The following is an 18,504-nucleotide window of genomic DNA, read 5'->3' on the forward strand; positions in this document are numbered from 1 at the left end:
AAGCACAAAGCAGGAAATTTGCATGGGACTGCTTGGTGCAGCCTAAACAATGACCCTTTGCGTTTACTCACATTAACTTTATTATTTTTTTTTATTTATAGATACTGCAACCTTGTACCAAGATTTTTACAAGATGTAAATATACAAAACTAACAAACAATGAATATTATAAAGCACATTCCTGTAGCAGTACAAAAGAAATTGCTGTTGCACAAGTACAACATGAAAAAAAATGAACAAAAATGTAAATAGTACATCTGTAAACAATGTCATGAATGAAAGGGCATTTCAAAATGTGACAATGAATACTGTGTTACAGTTTGTTCAGAAAAGCTGTTGCAATCATTTATTGTTCTTGGAAAATGGGAATACTTAAAGCAGATATGTGGCATTAACAAGGTGATTGCTAGGGAGCGCCTGTGTCTAGTAAGCGTAACCTGTTGCCAGAGGAAAAAGGGCTGAAGTGTTAGTGTTGAGAGGCAAAGAGCACTGCTATGGTCAGTTCTACATATACGTCCTTGGGACTAACGGAGTTGTGTGATAACAATGAAAAGACGAGGCAGCTGTCACGGGCGAAGAAGTTTTCCTTGAGACCATGGCCGTGTCAGCTGTGAGAGGATGATGCTGTCCCGGTAAACGAGTTCAGAGCTAGAGGAATCGTTAAAGTGTGCTGATTCATTTTTGTTTTTGTTTTTTTCGTACTCGGCAATGGCTAGCCATACACAATGCAGCAGACCAGAAAGTCCACACTCACGTGTCGGGTGCAACAGCAGCACTGACAATGCAGCGCACATCAAAAGTCTCTGCAATAAAAAAAGACACTGTGATCGAACTTTCACAGATATTGCTCTGGCATTGGGGTATGCTGCGATACCTGAGATCCTCATCGCAGCAATGTTAAGGCTGCTCTGGTATATTTAGCTACTGAGCAGTTCAAGTTATCTCAATGTTAGGCAAACAAGAATTGAATAGGATTCTATCAATAAGTATATTGGACTGGAACCTGTAATTTAAATATTTAAATACTTTCATATAGTATTAATGTTGTATACTCTTCAAGAGGCAAATAATCCTTTTCTGAACTTTCACTGTACCATTTGCTCAAAACCATTGAGTGATAAAGCTGCTAGCATTTTGCTGAATTGTGCATCAGTGGTAGTGATGCAAAACCATCAATAGTACTATCAATGATCGTCAAACAACAGCATGTAAAACAAGGGATGAACATAGAAGAGACAGTAATCAACTAGCCCAAATTTCTGTTTTAGTGAAGTGCTATCAATAGTTTGGTAATTATCAAACTATCGATAGTATTATCGACAGCGCACTATTGATAGTACTATTGATAATGCTCTATCAATAATGCAGAATTGCACAACATATTTCACGAAAACACTTCAACGTATACTTGGCTATGTTTCCCAGTTCCCAATCAAATGAACCGAGTGTTAACGATGGTCAGTTATAGCAAAATTTCTCGTAATATCATGAAGTAAAAATTGCAAAGCTATTGACTGCACGGTCAGTACAATGAAAATCCGTTGATATGTTCAGCTTGTTTGTGTTCTTGTGGCTTCTACGTCGCATTTTTCCTGTCCTGTCTTGAGTCCTATTGACTCCCATATATTATGTTCCCACTTGATACTTTGCCATTATGTAGTGTTTCCGGATCTTATGTTGCAATTGAACGCTGCTGTCACGTAAATTTATGGTGCAAAGGGAAATTTGCTCGTGCACGTTGCTACAAGCGACTAATACGTTGCAACAAGTGACTGAAACATGGCAATAAGTGCCAGATATTACAGTAATCGCCAAAGTTTCACAAGCCAGGCGCTGTACAAGCATTATAGAGAGAAAACGTGCACAGAGCAGTTGGCAAAGCTCCCAAAAAAGCGTGCATCGGTTAAAATCTACTTGGAACCATGCACACTGAGCCAAATCCACCGAGCGCAGGGCTACATTTCTGTTTTGGGGCCGGCAAGAGTCTTATATATGCGTTGCATAATCGCCGGTTGTCCTTAGTCAGCTTCGCCGCAATGGAGCTGTGCTAGGCGATGAAGCACATGCAAAATATTGCGGTGAAGCATATGAAGAGTTGAAAGGCAATCTCCATCACGGAACATCATATTACGTGTCCCTTGATTATACATGCGCGCATGTGCCTTCCCCAGTTACAGTACGAGCACCGAGACGTACAATAAATGCACTGGCAGCCATTCAGAGCTGTTTCTGACATTACTGTGGCGATTTGCGACCTTCCTCACTGTTACGTTCTCCCGGGGCTGTGAAGTCTTTTATTGCGATAGCAATTATATGGACACTTCAACCGGATTTCTGCCGTCGCCGTGAGTTCCCTATAGATAAAATCTTCGCCGCGCGCCATATGCCCGAGCGGAAGCGTGCGGGGATGCGCGCTATCACGGAGAGCGAACGCACTCAATCACCTACGCGCAAGCAAGGAAGCGGGAAGCCAGCGCGGGAGGGAGCGCGGGGGGGGGGGCACACTTTTACTCTGCCTACAACCGCGCTTGTCGCTCGCCCGCACCGTCTCTTATCTCCACACGGCTCTGACCTTTATGCGCCGTGCATTCGCCGCTCAGTTTCCGTTGAACCGATAGACCGCACGTACCTTCGCCCGCTGTGGCGTATGGGCTCGTTGCCAGCGTTTTGACAGTCGTTGTCTGCAGTCATTCAGTGTGATCTATTCATGTTTGTTTGTGCGCGCTCACACCACGCTTGTTCATTCAGTTAGTAATAGTCGGGCCACATTTTCCAACGCACGCTACACATGCAATGCTGCCCGGATCGGCAGTGCAGCGCTACAGGTGTGTCCCTTCGCACGCACTGCCCACGGGAAGCGCTTCTCATCAACACCACCGTTTCACACGCGCCTCCTCGTGGTCATCGAGTCTCTCTTCATGTCGGTCTACTTGCGCCACAGCACACCTGCTTACTTAATCAGCTCATGTTTACTACAATTCATATTGCTACCAAAGCCGCTCACCTTACTTCGTATGACATTGCTGTGTTGCTATCGTGTTCATTGCTTCGCCCTTAGGGTGAAACTGTGACATTTATTTTCCTGCGGTCCCTTGAAAAATGTATCAACGGGTTTCTACTGACAAACTATTGCAGTACTATCCATAGTTTCATAGCGAAATATTGTGATATTATTGATAATGCTAGCGATAGTTTCATAGTGCTATGATAGTAATGCTATTAATAGTTTTTTTTGGCACTATTAATAGTGTTAAGAAATTATCAATACTATTGATAGTAGGTAAATCTACTGATAGTTTTGCATCACTGATCAGCAATACAAGTATTGTACAGGTAGCATTTGTGTGCGTATGCTTACTATGTAAAAAAAAACTTGTCTACTTGTCTTGCTTTTTGCCTTCCAGCAGAGCAGTGTAAGCATTTACCCTTCTTTTTTCTTAAGCTGTTCATTTATTATTCCATGTTACATTCTGCTGAAATGAATACACTGAAATCTTATTATAACGATGTCATGTTGGACATGAACTTACGTTCGTTAGATCCAATATTTGTTTTACGCATACTGTATTCATTACATCCTGACATCAGTGAAAAACATTTTATATTACTTCGTTTATGCATGTTCATTATGTAGAGGTTAAGCTGTACTGACACAGTGACTGTGCTGTAGAGAACACTTCGTTTTACATCTTTGCATGATAAATACCTCTAATTTGTAAATTTTGTTCTTTTGTTAGTCTAATCTGTTATCTGACTGTTACTGTATGCATTTACCCACTTAAGCAGTTTACAAATGATTGTAGAGAACAAATATATAGGGTGTGCCATTTATGTAAGCTGTGTGAAACTTTGAAGTCAAGAGCTGATGCTGTGTGCATGAGTTAACCACAAGTAACTAACATTCATGTTGTCAAATGCTCTTCTTGCTTGAAATGGTTGTGCATGTAACTGTTTTGAAAAATTAAGTGCATGTGGCAGCTTTTCATAGACATTCACCCTTAATAACAAAATGCTGGCATAAATGGTAACTGTGCCAGTTGCACAAAGCCTAAAGATTACTTGGTTGTAATCCAAATTTTGCTTCAGTTTCATGTCTGGAAATGTCTGTGTGCTTTCTTGCCTTTGTCGAGTGTTGTTGAATGTAATTACTGCTACAGCGACTTATCTACACTGCACGTGTCGCCTCTATTAAAGTGCTGAAAGGGCATGATGTGCAAAGCAGCGAGGTCCTGACATTCTTTGCCGGTCAAAAAGCTCAGTTCTGTCCTCATTCTTTGCTGTGCCATGGTACACGAGGAAGCGATAGACCATTGACGAGATGAAAGAGATGCTACACTTGAAAGCCAACTTTCTTTTTATGGATCAATCTTGGCCAAATTTCCACACCTTGTGTATTTTGAAGTGGTGATTCCAAAACGGTAATTACTTTTGTCGAAAGACAAGTAGTATCTGGTATACCGAGGAAAGGGGGGTTCTTTAGTTTGGTGAAAAATTAGCATCTAGGCAAAGAAACCATACATAATGATTAAAATATATAAATAATCGAAAACGTCTAAGGTGTGTGCTGAGGTATAAACCAATATCTTAGGTCAATTTGAACTATAATTGCATTCATCAAAATTGCCTGAAAATAATGCAATCTTGACATGTGAAGCATATGACTCAATAAAAAAATGTTTCTGAAGAAAATATTACTTTAATTAGGCTTAGCACACACTTCATGCATTTATCCTTTCGGTAAAGAAAGAATTATTGCAATAGGTAAAATATAACAGAAGCAATTTTCTCGCCAATATTGCAAGTGTGTCACATTTGTTGTTTTGAGAAATCAAAAAACCACCTTCAAAGCATCTTTATTGAGACATAACTTATGAATTCTTATGGAAATGAAGGGTCTTGGAATCTTATGGAATGAATAAGAAAATTAAGGGTTTTGGATATGCAAAGATAAGAAAACTGAAAATATAATTTTAGGCATAGTTTTCAGTTTTTAAGAGGGGCTTCCCACCTTAAGTGACATTCGCAACTGTTTGTTGTCTGTGACCTTATAGCTGCTGAAGCTTGTGTTAATTTCTGTGAATTCTTCCTTTCTTCCTAGTGGAACACGAACCACATTGACCAGCCTTGGTGTAACATGTGCAGGGCTCATTGCAAGCTAGCACAGTTTTGTGGTTATAGCAGTTACTTCGTAGAAACCATGTTTTTAGGGTCCATGTTGAAGAAACAAAACTCCTCCTAATGACTTCTTTTCAACAAAATGTCTCGTGATTTCTTGCCTTTTTCTCTGATGGTCACTCATTTATGGACTCCCAGATACAGCGAGCGCATTCCGCACAATAATAATGTTTGTTATGGTGGGCTCCACTAAAGTTCAGAACGATCACTGATTACTCACCACATTTGGTTGCCACCATGATCTAAGTCAGTCATTGTAGCCCGGTTTCAATGCACCCCACATTGGATTGGTGGATTTAAGTCAACAATTCCAAGGCTTAGGAATACTGGCAGCACAGTATGCAGGGCCAATGCAAGCCCAACATTGGACACCATCGCTCGGTGGCCGTGGCATTCCGATGCCAAGCGCGAGGTCGCAGGTTTCATTCCCAGCTATGGCAACTACATTTCCGGGGAAGCAAAATGCAGAAAACGCTCATGTGCTTACATTTAGGTGCACATTAACAAAAAAAAAGAAACATGCTCAGAATTAATCCAAAGTTAATTTTCTCAAAGTATTAATCTCTGCCATTTTGGTCCTCCCAGGGAAGCAGATAAACTTTCGAAGTGTTTCATACCGTATAGACTCATGTAAGGGCCGCACTTTTTTTTTTCACAATTTTGAGGAGGTGCGGCTCTTACACGGGACCGAACCTTTTGGTCAAAATGGTGCTGGTGCAGCTGGCAAATACTGCACACTCCAGATCCACAGATGTACAATTGCATCAGAGGTCAATACGCACCTCCCGCTAACTATTAGCAGCGCGTGAAAATTCGCCGATGCATGCGCGCAACATCGGGGCACCGAACGCAATTGCTTTTCTGATGGAAATTTTTTTCTAAAAATTTTCGGCTGCCAAGTTGGGGGTGCGGCCATTACATGCGTCTATACAGTATAACAGGCCAAAAACACGGGTGTAGCAATTTTCATTTAACCCCTGATTGACGCACACAGTTCAAATTATGTCTACATATCACTCTTAACATTACCCAAATTTCCTCATAATATAAACTGTGAGAGTGATCTGTTTTTTTTTTTTTTTTTTTTCAAGAAACTGTGAAAACAGGTATATAACATCTTTCAGCACTTCCAGTCGCACTATCAGCTTTGCTGTAAATAGCCTTTGTTCACAACTTCACTTTTGAACAGGCTTCTTGCGGCATCTGGTGTTGTTTACAACAAGCACAGAGCAACAGAGAAGCCCCAATCATCTTGTTGGCTGCAGGAAAAAAACAACAGCACCGGTTGAATTGGACTTCTCATTTCTTTTTTTTTTTTTTTTGCAACTACACCCTTGATGATCTCATCTCGTCTTCATGCACAAAGGGTTAAGAAAGCTGCATGTTGCCATCATTTCTTTCTAATAATTTCTGTACAAGCCTCCATCTTAGAAGTGCTACTCTTATCTGTTTTTCAGCATGTCGTACGGGCTGCCGCTGACACCGGCGGCAGATTCGTGCCGCACAGCGCGGCACGCGCTGTCCCTGATTGCTACGGCGCGTCCGCCAACGTTCATCACAACGCTGGCGCGCGAGGTGCACCGCTACAACACGCTCGCTCAGAATGCACAGTCGCTCAACATCTCGCTGCACCAGACGGTGCTGAGCCGCGCACGGCCAGAGATATTGCGCATCGTGGAGCTGCTCATCGACAAGATGCAAACGGAGGTGGCCGACCTGCTCGTCGAGGCAAGTTGATGGGACAACCAGTTTGCTGTGATGAATTAGGGCTAATGGAGACGACTTCAGAGGAAGCTTTACCTTGCGAGCTTCTTTCTAAATGCATGGGAAGGGACATATTTTACTCAGCATCTACTGCACCGAGTCGCTGAGGATTGTGCATGTAAAAGAAAAATTTGTGCTTCTGACTGTGGAGAGTTGATCTTTGATATAGGCCGTGCATTTTTTTTCTTTCTTTTTTTTTTGCATATGGAAGCTTTGTTCCTCATTTTTTTTTTTTTTTTTCAACATTCCGTGTTTTGGAAAGATTTGTGAGAAGTGTGAAGCCCCAGATCAAAACTCTGCTGCCTGCAGTCGGTATAATTCAGCTTTCTCTTCTAAATGCAACACATTTGATCAAATCTGTTCAGTGGTTGGTTGTCTGGCAAGCACATTTCTGCATTTAACATTTACTTGAAAAAAGAAATTGGAGTTGGTCCCAAGTTAAGGCTTCCTTGTGTCATTCAGTCTTTTTTGTCCGCATCCTAATTTCCATGCTTTTGTTTTTTTCTACAGTGAATTTACCAACTCGCTTGGCTCTCAGTAACAGATATCAATGTAGTCAAACTTCATTACAACAAAGTGAGATTCGACATAATAATACCTTCCTTATCTTCTTTGTTGTAAGGATATATTTGTGACATGCTAACATTGGCAAAAAAAGTTAGACTTATTTCATGATATCTGTTTTGTTATATCCATTGTTATTATATCAAGGTTTGACTGTGCTAAAGGATTATGGCCTCACAAAATTTGAAAAATTTTCCCGCTGTCCTTGTCCCAAAATAGCCACAGAAATAGAGCACATGTGAACAGCTCTGCAATAAACATCTTGAGCCAAAAAATGAACTGACTGCAATATTCCACAAAAAAAAAAAAAAAAAAATCACCAGCTTTAGTGCAAGGGGTGCTGCAGCAAATTGCAAGAAGTATTGATTGCACTGCTGGCTGGAAGATTTGATGGTGAAACAGATATCACTCAGTGAATGTATCAATCAGTTCATACTTTTAGCTGTTAGATCTGCAGTAAAATTTTCATAAATGCAGGACCCCAGAACCCTTCATTGAGTTGCAGGAGGGGTCTTCAAGCTTTAAAAGGCAAATAGTACATTATGAGTATTATGCAAATTATACTAACCTAAGTCTAAGAAAGCGGTATAAAAAAACCAGCAATGAGCTCCAAAGCAAGGTGCACATAATAACTTAAGCCCTGTGCATGCATGCATATAGTCCTTGTCAAAATTGTGTTATTCCGATTTTAATAGCAAGTGTGCATCTAAACAATTGAAATCTGTGTTAACTTAAGGACTCATGTAACCTGAAGATGTCATTCATGGAATACTTGCTAGATAACCTTCGGCGGGGTGTTCCTTTAGTGATGAGCATTTGAGAGATTTTCGAAATGAGGAGCACCCGGAAGTTTCTTAGAGAGTTCAGTGTAGCTCACGCCCACCATCGTCACTTACAGAAAAACCCGTGAAGATTTCCTTGCAGCATTTTTTTTTTCATATTGTTTTTTATTTAATCCATGGACCCTGAACTTAAATAGCTTTAATAATGCAGGATACTGTGAACTTCCATGCAGTACACATAAGGGGTTGTTTGCCTTCTCTTTGTTACTGTTACTTAATGGGCTCCGCATTCTTTCTCGCGCCTGTGTGCACATGTTCGTTGATAGTCTTGTTCATTACATTGGCACAGACCACGTCTTATTGACAGTGTAACAGTGTCCATGTCTCTGTGCATTCTCATCGCTTGTACTCGGCACAGGTGATGGAGATTGTGCTCCACTGCCTCGATCATACACAGTTGAAGATGCGTGGCCTCAACGAACTGTTCCCTGCCATCTGCAGGTACGTCCTCCAGTCGACTGTACTAAGCATACCTTGCATCGTGCAGCCTAAACTCGGTCGAGTTCACTGTCCACATTTTTTTGTCCCTTTTCTTGTGAATTCACCCTGGTTCCAGTTCTTGATGGATTACCGAATGCGAAACTTGTTGAGAAGCATAGTCATGCACTTTGTCCATTTCTTCATGGTTTCGCAGTGAATTATTGCCACTGAATTATTGTCACTGTTAAAATTTTCCACACAAATTAACTAGTGCTGGACACGCGGAACTTGCATGACAAATCACAAATGCAGCCTTTATAATTTAGTGGCTTGGTTTAGCTTGTCTTGTGGTTTAGGCATGGTTGGCGACTATGGATCAAATAGGCTTTGCTAGTTTTGGTTTTGAGAAGTTGCTGGCAACACGGCTGACAACTGTGCTGGCAACATATGAAAACCAAATTATCACTATTTCTGCTCAACTCTGTGGCCAAAGTAGCATGTGGTTAGAGTCTGAATTATTGCATCACACACTGCGATGTGGCCAAAATTTCAGTCGTCCTTATACATTAAGTCTATGGGGCATGTGGCGGTGTCGCAAAGCTGTCCAAATTATCAGTCAGCGCCTGTAGATTTGCGCAATAGTTGCGTCTCTCAACTTATTTTCCCCCTGGGGATCTTGCAAACAATGGAGGCATGGCGCTACATGAATACAAATGCAAGCTATTTTTAAATTTAGCTGTTGCTTTAGGATAACTAACCTGTTTATCTTAACAAAATGAAACTACTCTTCACATGCATGCAGGCTCAGATAGACAGCACTAGCAAATACAGAGTACACTGATGACTGCGGCAGCACACGGGCATGACAATGGGTCGGTTTTCTTGCTCTCTGAAAAAATGTACACTATTAAAGTGATAGCTTTCTTTGGCTCTTTCATGGTATTTTGTAGTTGTTCATCATGTGTCATTGTTCATCGTTTGTCATCCAATGCCAGGCTTGCATGCACATACTAATTTACTACACACGCATGTAGCCTGTTAGTCAAGTTTCTTTGTTTGGCAATAATAAGTGAAGTTTCTTTGGCAATGACTGGACAACATTCTCTCGCATTGGATGAGAGACATGGAGAGGGTGAGGGAATGAGAAGAAGGTGTCATTGAGTGGGTTGACAGTAGTGAAGTGTTCTGGGGGAGCGGAGACGGGCGAGAGAAGGGAAATGAAGGTTGCACCACTCAGCACCAGTGTGGAACAAACGACAAGCCAAAATGTTAAGGTCAGGACAGGCCTGATCTTGGCACCAGTGTTTGTGCAGGCATTGGCTGACCTTCCATCACTCAGCATCACTCAATGTTGACATGGAAGGAGGTCACAAGGTGAAACATTGAGCAGAATAAACCCTTTTTAATAATTGCAATGCTAGTTTTCCTGCAAGACAGTTTGTCCAGTGCAGTCAGTCATTTTTGCAAGCAACGTGTACAAGTACAGTTTGCTTGTACATTCGAATTCCGTTAATTCGACTCTAACGGGAGCAACAAAATTGGTCGAATTATCCGGCCGGTTCAGTTAAACAAGACGCAGAAAAAATGGCAAAGCACACTGCTGATTCATTTAACCATATTTGCCCGATTCTAACACGTCCCCAAATCAAACATGCGCCCGCTTTCTATGTACTTCTTGGAACCAAACGGATACCTTGTTCGCAACATTGCAGACGCTAGGTCGTCATCACTTCAAGTACGTAGCACGTGGCTTAATGATTGGGAGTAAACTTGGAGCACAGTGCTGCTCATCCAGTTCAAGGTGTTGGATGTCGCTTGTACAGTAGCCTTCCATTAATTCAACTTATGTGATTCAATTTGTTGGTTAATTCAATTTCAACCAAAGGTCCCTGCCAGTGCTAATATATTTCTATGGAACAAAGTTTCATGATTTCGATCCTGAAATTGGCCCTCACCGCATAATTCAAACTTGACTGGTCAGCACACACATGCCTGATCAAAGTCATAACCACACTGGCTGTGGTGTCTCTCTCGGCGACATTAAAGGACATTGAAAACATTATCTCCCATCGAAAACATCCACTTTCGACCTGCCTTTGTCAGATTTTGAAGGGAGTGCAGCAGCTCACAATGAATAATTAACAAATTTACTTTATTCTAACTCGCCTATTTTCCATTGTGTCCAAAATTGCCTGCACGTTACAATCAGATGCAAAACCATGCTCACTGCATTAGCAGCAGTCCACCAATAAAGGCAGTGTCATCACCATTGTAAACACAAGATGGTGGCAGAACAAGTTCTTGCATAGGTTGGTGAACATGACACATCGTTTCCAGGCTTTAATTACCAAAGCTTATTCAAAACATGTTAGTTTACATGCTAAGCTAGTGGCAACAGAGTCGTGTCAGGTGTTTTTGGTGCTCCGGAAACTTCATGCATCACAGCCTGAACTGGCGAAATGTTAAATCTAGGTGTGGGCCATCATCCCTTTTGTGATTGTTGCGGAGTCGTTTGATAAATGCGGAATAGTTGCGATCGATAGAGAGTGATAATGTGCTGTCTGAGAGCGGTGACAATGATTGCCAGAATCAGAAGCTTGCTACTGCATATTTTGTGTTATAAAATCGGGTACCTATTAGTTTTGGCTGCACAATGCTTTCTACTATAAATCTATAGTATCTGGGTATGCATTAGATTCGGTGGCGTGTTAGAATCGGATAAATACTGCCAAATGAAGCAGTGGTTTGGCTGAGCGTTCATTGTGCCTCTTTTTATAATTTGACCCACCAGATAATTTCATCAATTCTGTCGATCCCATCAAGGTTTAATTAACAGAAGTCAGCTGTACCAGTAATGATCCGAGCAGTAGCCTTTTTATGAAATTTCTTTCTTTGGAAATAACTAATGCGTTGTCCCAGCTGATGGCATGATTGCACTTGTGTTCATGATGATTGCAGCTGTGGACAGACTTTCATTGACGTAACGCTTCTGCTTTTTCAATCGTAGTGAAAACGTGTCTGACATTTGCATTGCATTTTCTGCAGATTCCACAATGTCAGCTACTGCGGGGCAACAAGGCGCATCGCTGTTGGAGCCAAGAGCGGCAACCTGACTCTCTATGAACTGAGGGCCTCCAAGTCACAGGCATGTCCATTATTTCCTTTCTTTCTTTTTTTTTCTTTTTTTTATGCATTCTTGCAGTTCATTTCTCCAATTCCAACTGCAGCTGAGGTTGTACTGGTCATTTCTATCACCTTGGTTCAAGATGCAGTTGCTATATTTTCTGGTCTTTGAAAACCCTTGCCAGCCTTCGTAGAGTGTTGAGTGTTACATTACTGCTGCACCCTCCCTCCCCGCTATGTGGCCTTCTTATGCACAGCCGTTCAATGCATGTTCACAATTAATCGAAAGCTGGATGTCTAGCGCACACGCAAATACTCAAGAGGACAAGAAGATGGCCATTGCGGTAGCTTAGTTGGTAAAGCGCTGCACACGTAAGGGGGAGGATGTGGCTTTGTCCAACACCTGCGGCAAGTTACCTTCTCGTCCACTTTAATTTTCCTTGAACTTAATATTTTACATTTCATTTAAACATAACAACTTACCCTGTGCTTTCTATAGCTTGATCATCTGTTACTTCATATGGTTGCGGCAGCATGGGGTGTGTCAAGTGATAACACGAACAACAATATGATCTGGTCGTTTTGGCGGTTGTCTCGACGACAGGAACTTGCTTCGGCGGTAGAGTTGGCACATCGCTCTGGTAGACTGCTGGCAGCTGCTCAGCCGTGAACTCATGCTCGATGGACTTTTCCCTGCCGTGTCCACGCATAGCATGGACACGGCGGTGACAGCTGGTCACGATGTTAGGTCGGCCGTCCAACTGCTCACTTGCAGTGGCTTCCAGAGAGGTAGTTCCTGATGTGTCTTCATGACGGTGGACAGCTTGGTCGACATGGTGCTGCATCACCCCAGCTGGCGTTTCCACTGCAACCATTCTGACTCCCGAAGTAGACTGTACGTGCCCCTGGTGTTCATTTTGGACCGGTGCTGTAATTCCGCATGTATGCACAGCTGCCTGGCGTGACAACCCAGTCGTCGGGGCCCGTCGTCCAGTCGATGAATCCGTACCTCTGGGAGGCAAGCATGTCTCCCAAGTGGGACCCCGAAACGAAATTGATGATTTTGTACAAACGTACTGAGCTGTTAGGGTTAGGTCCTTCTGATCATTAAGTGACACATTTAGGCGCTCCACGTAAGGCACGTAATTTATTAGTAAGGTGTTAAAAATGTGCATCACTACCGTTCATAGCGGCTGCTGCTCCCCTGAGTTTTCAGCCGTCCCACCCCTATTGACGCGTGTCGCCCATCTGACGTCAGCTGGGCGAGCTATCCGATTGGCTACCCAGGTCGCGTCATCGATAATTTTTCCAACTTTATGGTGAACAAATGTTCGTAATAGTTGGAATGTTGGTTAACTTGGTTCTATAAAAAATAAGTGACAAAAAGAGAATACACAACGAGTATTTCTCACTACACTCAAGCACTTCCGGCATACAGCAAGTGTCATCTACTTGTGTTACAACGTTCTCCATGTTGTGGTCACTGCTTCACGCTGAAGGATTACTACCAACCATAATAGAGTTTAGCGTGTTCAATGTTCAGGGTAAACGCAAGCGCAAGTGAACTGGGCATTTTACGGGATGAGCGGAGTTGCAAACGTGAATGGCTTAACGTCACTGGAACCTGGAAAGTACCGCAACCGCTGGAGCCCTCACAGGCAACTCTGTGCTGTTGTTGCCAGATTTGGTCCAACACGTCTTCCGAGCGCAGCAGCTCAGCTATTTAGCTTCGCTTTCAGCGGTTTATATTATCGCAAATCAACACATTTCATCGTCCTTTACATAAAAGTTGATATGGTGCATCTACTATGCTTGTGAAGCAGTACAGATAAGTACGATCGGAAAATTTTTACAGGCGCCAAATTATATGAAGCGAGACCAGCGACAGGACGCGCGCTTGAGCGTCCGTCCTTCCGTTTGTTCTCCTTCCCGATAAGTATTGTGCTGGTTGGGAAGCTATCCAAGGAGTATAATAAATTGCTTAACAACCTGCACAATTAAGCAACATTACTCATGTTTTAAGCATTTTATACGTCGCAAGCCTACGTGAATCTCGGGTATGTTTAAATTGACTGTTTTACCCTCCCAGCTAACTCGTAGGTATTCGACGCATTGCGGAAAACGCGAGCAGCTTTTCTTCGGGTTTTCTAGGCTTGCTACAGTGAAGAACGGCACGATGGTTGTCGCAGTGGGCCTTGTGAAATCCACAAACAAAGCCATATTTCGTTTAGCTAGTTACGATATAAAATACATGTTCTCGGAAAGTGAAGCATTCAACTGTGCGCCACCCGTTCTAAATGCTAAACGAACCCGATGCTCGTGTGTCACACATGATTTTTTAGGCTGACTAAGTATCAAGCGCTGCCACGCATCGTTTATAAGCTTGGATGTAATCGCTTTCTAACGTGGCTACTGATTTACCCGCGCTCAAGACGATTGATACAGATCGACTTCGACGAAAATAAACGGTCCCTGACTGCTGTACAAGAAACGGGATGCTAAAACAGACTTATTCAGGTCATGTTCGCCTTGTTTTAAAGGGCCCGTAAACCACCTCAGATATTTTTTGAACATTTCAAGTAAACACGCGCATCGAGTTCAGAATGCAATCACGATCAACGATGCCAAACGCTGCAGCGCTACGTGCCGCGGGCGCGCCACAAAACGAAAAAAACAATGCCGTCCTCCTCCCCTCACCTTTCCGGAACCTCAGCGGTCGTCACGACGTCAGCAGAGGGAATCTGGTGATGTCAACGGTGGAAACGATGTCCATTGGTCGAACAAGAACCTACGACTTTCGGTTTGTCTGCTAGCAGGTACACGCGCTCCCTGCTCGCTTGTGCGCGCTTGCGCGTAGGTAATTACAGCCCGCAACGCAAGTGCCAAATCGCTCGTGTTCCAACACAGTCATGCTTAGCGGTCTGATTAGCTGCGCGAATAGAGTGCGGCAGTGTTGGCCTTTCCAGACGTGCGCGCAACACTGGGTCTATAGCGGCACGCTTCGCATAACACGCGCCGGCACCGCAGCAACATCGGGTAGCCGAGAAGCGCCGAGTCCACGTTACCGGCACGCCGCACGCCGTTTGCCATTCGCGGGCCGCCGTTCGACAGCGGTTTTGCTCGCGAGCGGCGAGATTTCCTTGCTGTAAGTAGAGAGGATGAGACCGGGACTCATTTGTGCGGCAGCCTCACCGCCGCTGATCGCTCGACGGCGCCGATATCGTCGCTAAGCTATTTCCGGTTCCCTTCAAAGCTAAAGCGGACGGCGCTTCGAAATGAATTACCGACGCTCACAAGCCGCAATATTTCTTATCGTTGTTATCGCTCTTCGCAATAATTGTACACAAAGAAGAAAAATACGCTGATATTAGCGGCGCCGTTGGCTGCGATGCGAGCACAGCCGAGCCGGTCGTCTCCCGTCGGTAGCCGTGCACCGCTAGCATGGCTAGCGTGGACGTGCCTTAACCGGAAGTAGGCAGTGTTTTGAGAAGCGCGTTGGCGATGACGTATGTCACGTGACATTTCGAGCAGCACTCGGCGAGGAGGGGAGACCAGCCGACGAGGAGAGAAGCGAAGGAAAGAGCGAAATGAGCGAGGGCCGTTTTTCGATCATCAAACGCGTGTAACTCCGCTATTACGGCACCATTTCGAAAAATTCTCGCGGCTACGTGTTCGTTGTAGACTCGTGCACAACTGCAACACCACAACTAAATTTCGACCTCTGGGTGGTTTAGGGGCCCTTTAAGTAGTAATATACAACTCACGAGAAAATGTGTATTTTAATATTCGACATTGACAGGTCGATAGATCTTTATTGCAGTGGTATTTTCACTACATTATGTTATTACTGACACAGCCGCCCGCATTCCGATGCTCTTCAAACCACATTTTGCTCGGCTCTGCATATTTCTGAGCATCTCCCCGCTTTGTTTGCGCAAGGCAAACCGCAGTCTTCAAAGCAAACGTGTGAAGAAGCTTTTCGATCACAATATGGCATTTATGCAGTTCAATGGTCATCAAATTCACCTAGTGGGAGTGAATTTGTCGCGCCTTATTCGGTGCAGCCAGATAGCACGGCGACTGCTGTCGCTCTTCCCGCTCAATTGGTATTGCGAAAAGCGCTTTCCCGGGCTCCCAGCGGTTGCTGCATTCGAAAGCGCAGTATCCGGGCATTTCCTTTGGTTATTATTTTGTTTTAGGTATATGACAGTTACATATGCCCTAAATTACCCAAAGTGCGAAATCCGACCTCGTCGATGGCTCATACACGCGCGGCGTTTGCGACTGTTGCGTTTGTCTGCTTGTCCGCTCCGACGCGGCGTGGACCATCTATGGCGGAAAGTTATCACCTGACGACAACTGACCAATCGGCGGCGCGGCGGCAAAGAGAAAAGAGCTGCGGTACTTTCCAGGTTCCAGTGACTTTAGAATGGCCTGGATGGTGAAGCCACCTGGTGGCACAGAGCTCAACCAAACAGAGCAGTAACCAAGTGTATTCTACTTTGCTGCTGGTGTAAAGTTTCGGCAGGAGTGTAATTGCGAACACATTGTCTTTTTAAATGTTTAATGTGTTTTACACTTGTGTACAGCAATATTAGCTCTGTGTTTGGCTAGTTAAGCTCTGCACCACCAGGTGGCTGGATCGTGCAGGCTGCTCACGTACATCCATACTGAAGCTTCTTCATCACAGTGGTAGTAGTATGGAGGAGCTTTAGTTTATGCCTCCGCCCAGATAGCTCTCGCTGGGCACGCTGGCTCCAAAACAACCCGAAGTAGACAACATGACATCACATCATGACACAGAGCCAATGAAGGCGGAGCTTAACCCCAATCACTCGGTGATCTAGTTGAGGAGAAAAAGTATGGCTATGGAGGAGAGTAACTTGTAATCTTGCTTAGCTCTCTTAATATGAGATGCTTCGCTTAAATTGTGTCGCGAATGTTTTACTGTAGCTGTCCCCCATGCGTCTTACAAAATTTGTCCGAACCGTTTCAGGGACCCTTTGAGTGAAGCGGTGCTTGCGTAAAGCATAGGCTCGTGCTTATAAAGTGTGTGTTGTCTGAATAAACATTCAGTTGTTAGCCAGCACTTGTGCCATTTTCAGTGTGCTTTCTCCGTATTGGTGTTTGGTTTGTGCGCTGATCAAGAAACTACAAGTACTAGAGCATGTCTTCTTTATTTTGATTTCTTCTTGACACTCTGTCACTGAGGTCATTGCTCTTTCTGCAGATAATACCGGCCCACTCAACGTCTGTGGTTGCCTGCGCATTCTCCCCCGATGGCAAATACCTGGCCACCTACTCCAGCGGAGAGAACAAGCTCTGCTTCTGGCAGGTAATGACTGCCACCTTAGGGTCATCGCTCTAGTGCCTAGCACTAGTGCATTAGTGTGTACAGTTGAACCTCGATATAACGAGCACATATCTAGCAAATTATCGAATATGGAGACATGAGAATACAGAGACTTTATTATAACAAGTTTCGTCTGTAAAAACAAATTATAGGTTTGGATAATTATGCTTTATGTGAATGTATTTACTACGGCTACCATGGAGCTACAAATGGGAAATCCATAAAAATATTGGGGACAGTGAGGACATACATTTGCTTGCTCACAGCTGAGGATACTTATTCTAGTATCAAAAATCCTAAATGCTCAGAAAGAATAATTAACAGTTATTGGCTCTCTTTGCCGATACAATCGATCATTGTTACGACAAACTCACATCCGACACTGAAATGCCTTCGTTATATCTGATTATGCATATATGTGCTACATGTTGATATCAGCAAGAAAAATTTTTGATTGGCTTAATTGTATTTGATAATTTATTATATCTGCGTTCGTCATCAAGGTTTTAACTCCTTAAGCACTTTATTATTCTCACAAAAACTGACCTTATTTGGCTTCTTTTTTTATTTCTTCAAAACATTTCTAAAGCATCGTACAGCAATTTACTTCATACTTTATGCATGCAAACCTCATATTATTTCTTAGCATTCATAGATGTATTTGTCATTGCCACAAACGGTACACTCAGAAATGAGGAAAACGATCTATATTTCAGTCCTTCAAAATCGACTATTATGCGAAGCAAAGTTCGGAGCAATGAAAGATTTTCATCCGGTCTTCTTCTGCTAAGGCAGGTGATGAAGTGCGCGAAATTTCATAAAGCACGGAACGGTACTCAGAGCTTCGCCACACGGCTCGCACCAAGCCTGTTCCATGAGTGAGCTGCCAGTGATTGACGCATCTTTGAGAAGCTCCTGCCAAAAGGCACTGAATGAGCACAATTTCAAATACGCAGTTTTTGAGTGCTGACAAAGTTACCGCCATCTATGTAACAGAAGAAAAAAAAAACGAAGTGTGCTCACTTCGTGTCTCCAAATAGCTTTGCAAACGGGAATATTGCCATTGGCGAGCTGGGCCAGCATTTTGTAGCGATGCCTTGGTGGTGCTAGTGCCTTGGTCAGTGGTCAGAGCGACGGTCCGCTCACATTATCAACGGGATCAACCGGCTGTGAGCGGTGGATGATAAGACTAGTATAGAATAAAGCATAACGCATCGCTACAGAATACCGGCCCTGAGCTCATTCAAAGCAAAGTTTAGCAGT

General features: G+C 43.4%; 1 protein-coding gene across 5 annotated transcripts in view; it reads left to right on the forward strand.

The window, feature by feature from the left end:
- The window catches only part of LOC119455448 (WD repeat-containing protein 7), a 136,616-nt gene that overhangs the window by 107,844 nt on the left and 10,268 nt on the right, over window positions 1-18,504 (forward strand). For all 5 annotated transcript variants that reach the window (XM_049668780.1, XM_049668781.1, XM_049668783.1 and 2 more), the window contains 4 exons: window positions 6,633-6,903; window positions 8,704-8,786; window positions 11,811-11,910; window positions 17,119-17,223. In XM_049668780.1, the coding sequence (XP_049524737.1) occupies window positions 6,633-6,903; window positions 8,704-8,786; window positions 11,811-11,910; window positions 17,119-17,223 (559 nt within the window). The remainder of the gene's footprint in view (window positions 1-6,632; window positions 6,904-8,703; window positions 8,787-11,810; window positions 11,911-17,118; window positions 17,224-18,504) is intronic.

Source organism: Dermacentor silvarum, chromosome 6, assembly GCF_013339745.2.
Source record: "Dermacentor silvarum isolate Dsil-2018 chromosome 6, BIME_Dsil_1.4, whole genome shotgun sequence".
In the NCBI taxonomy this organism is placed as follows: domain Eukaryota; kingdom Metazoa; phylum Arthropoda; class Arachnida; order Ixodida; family Ixodidae; genus Dermacentor; species Dermacentor silvarum.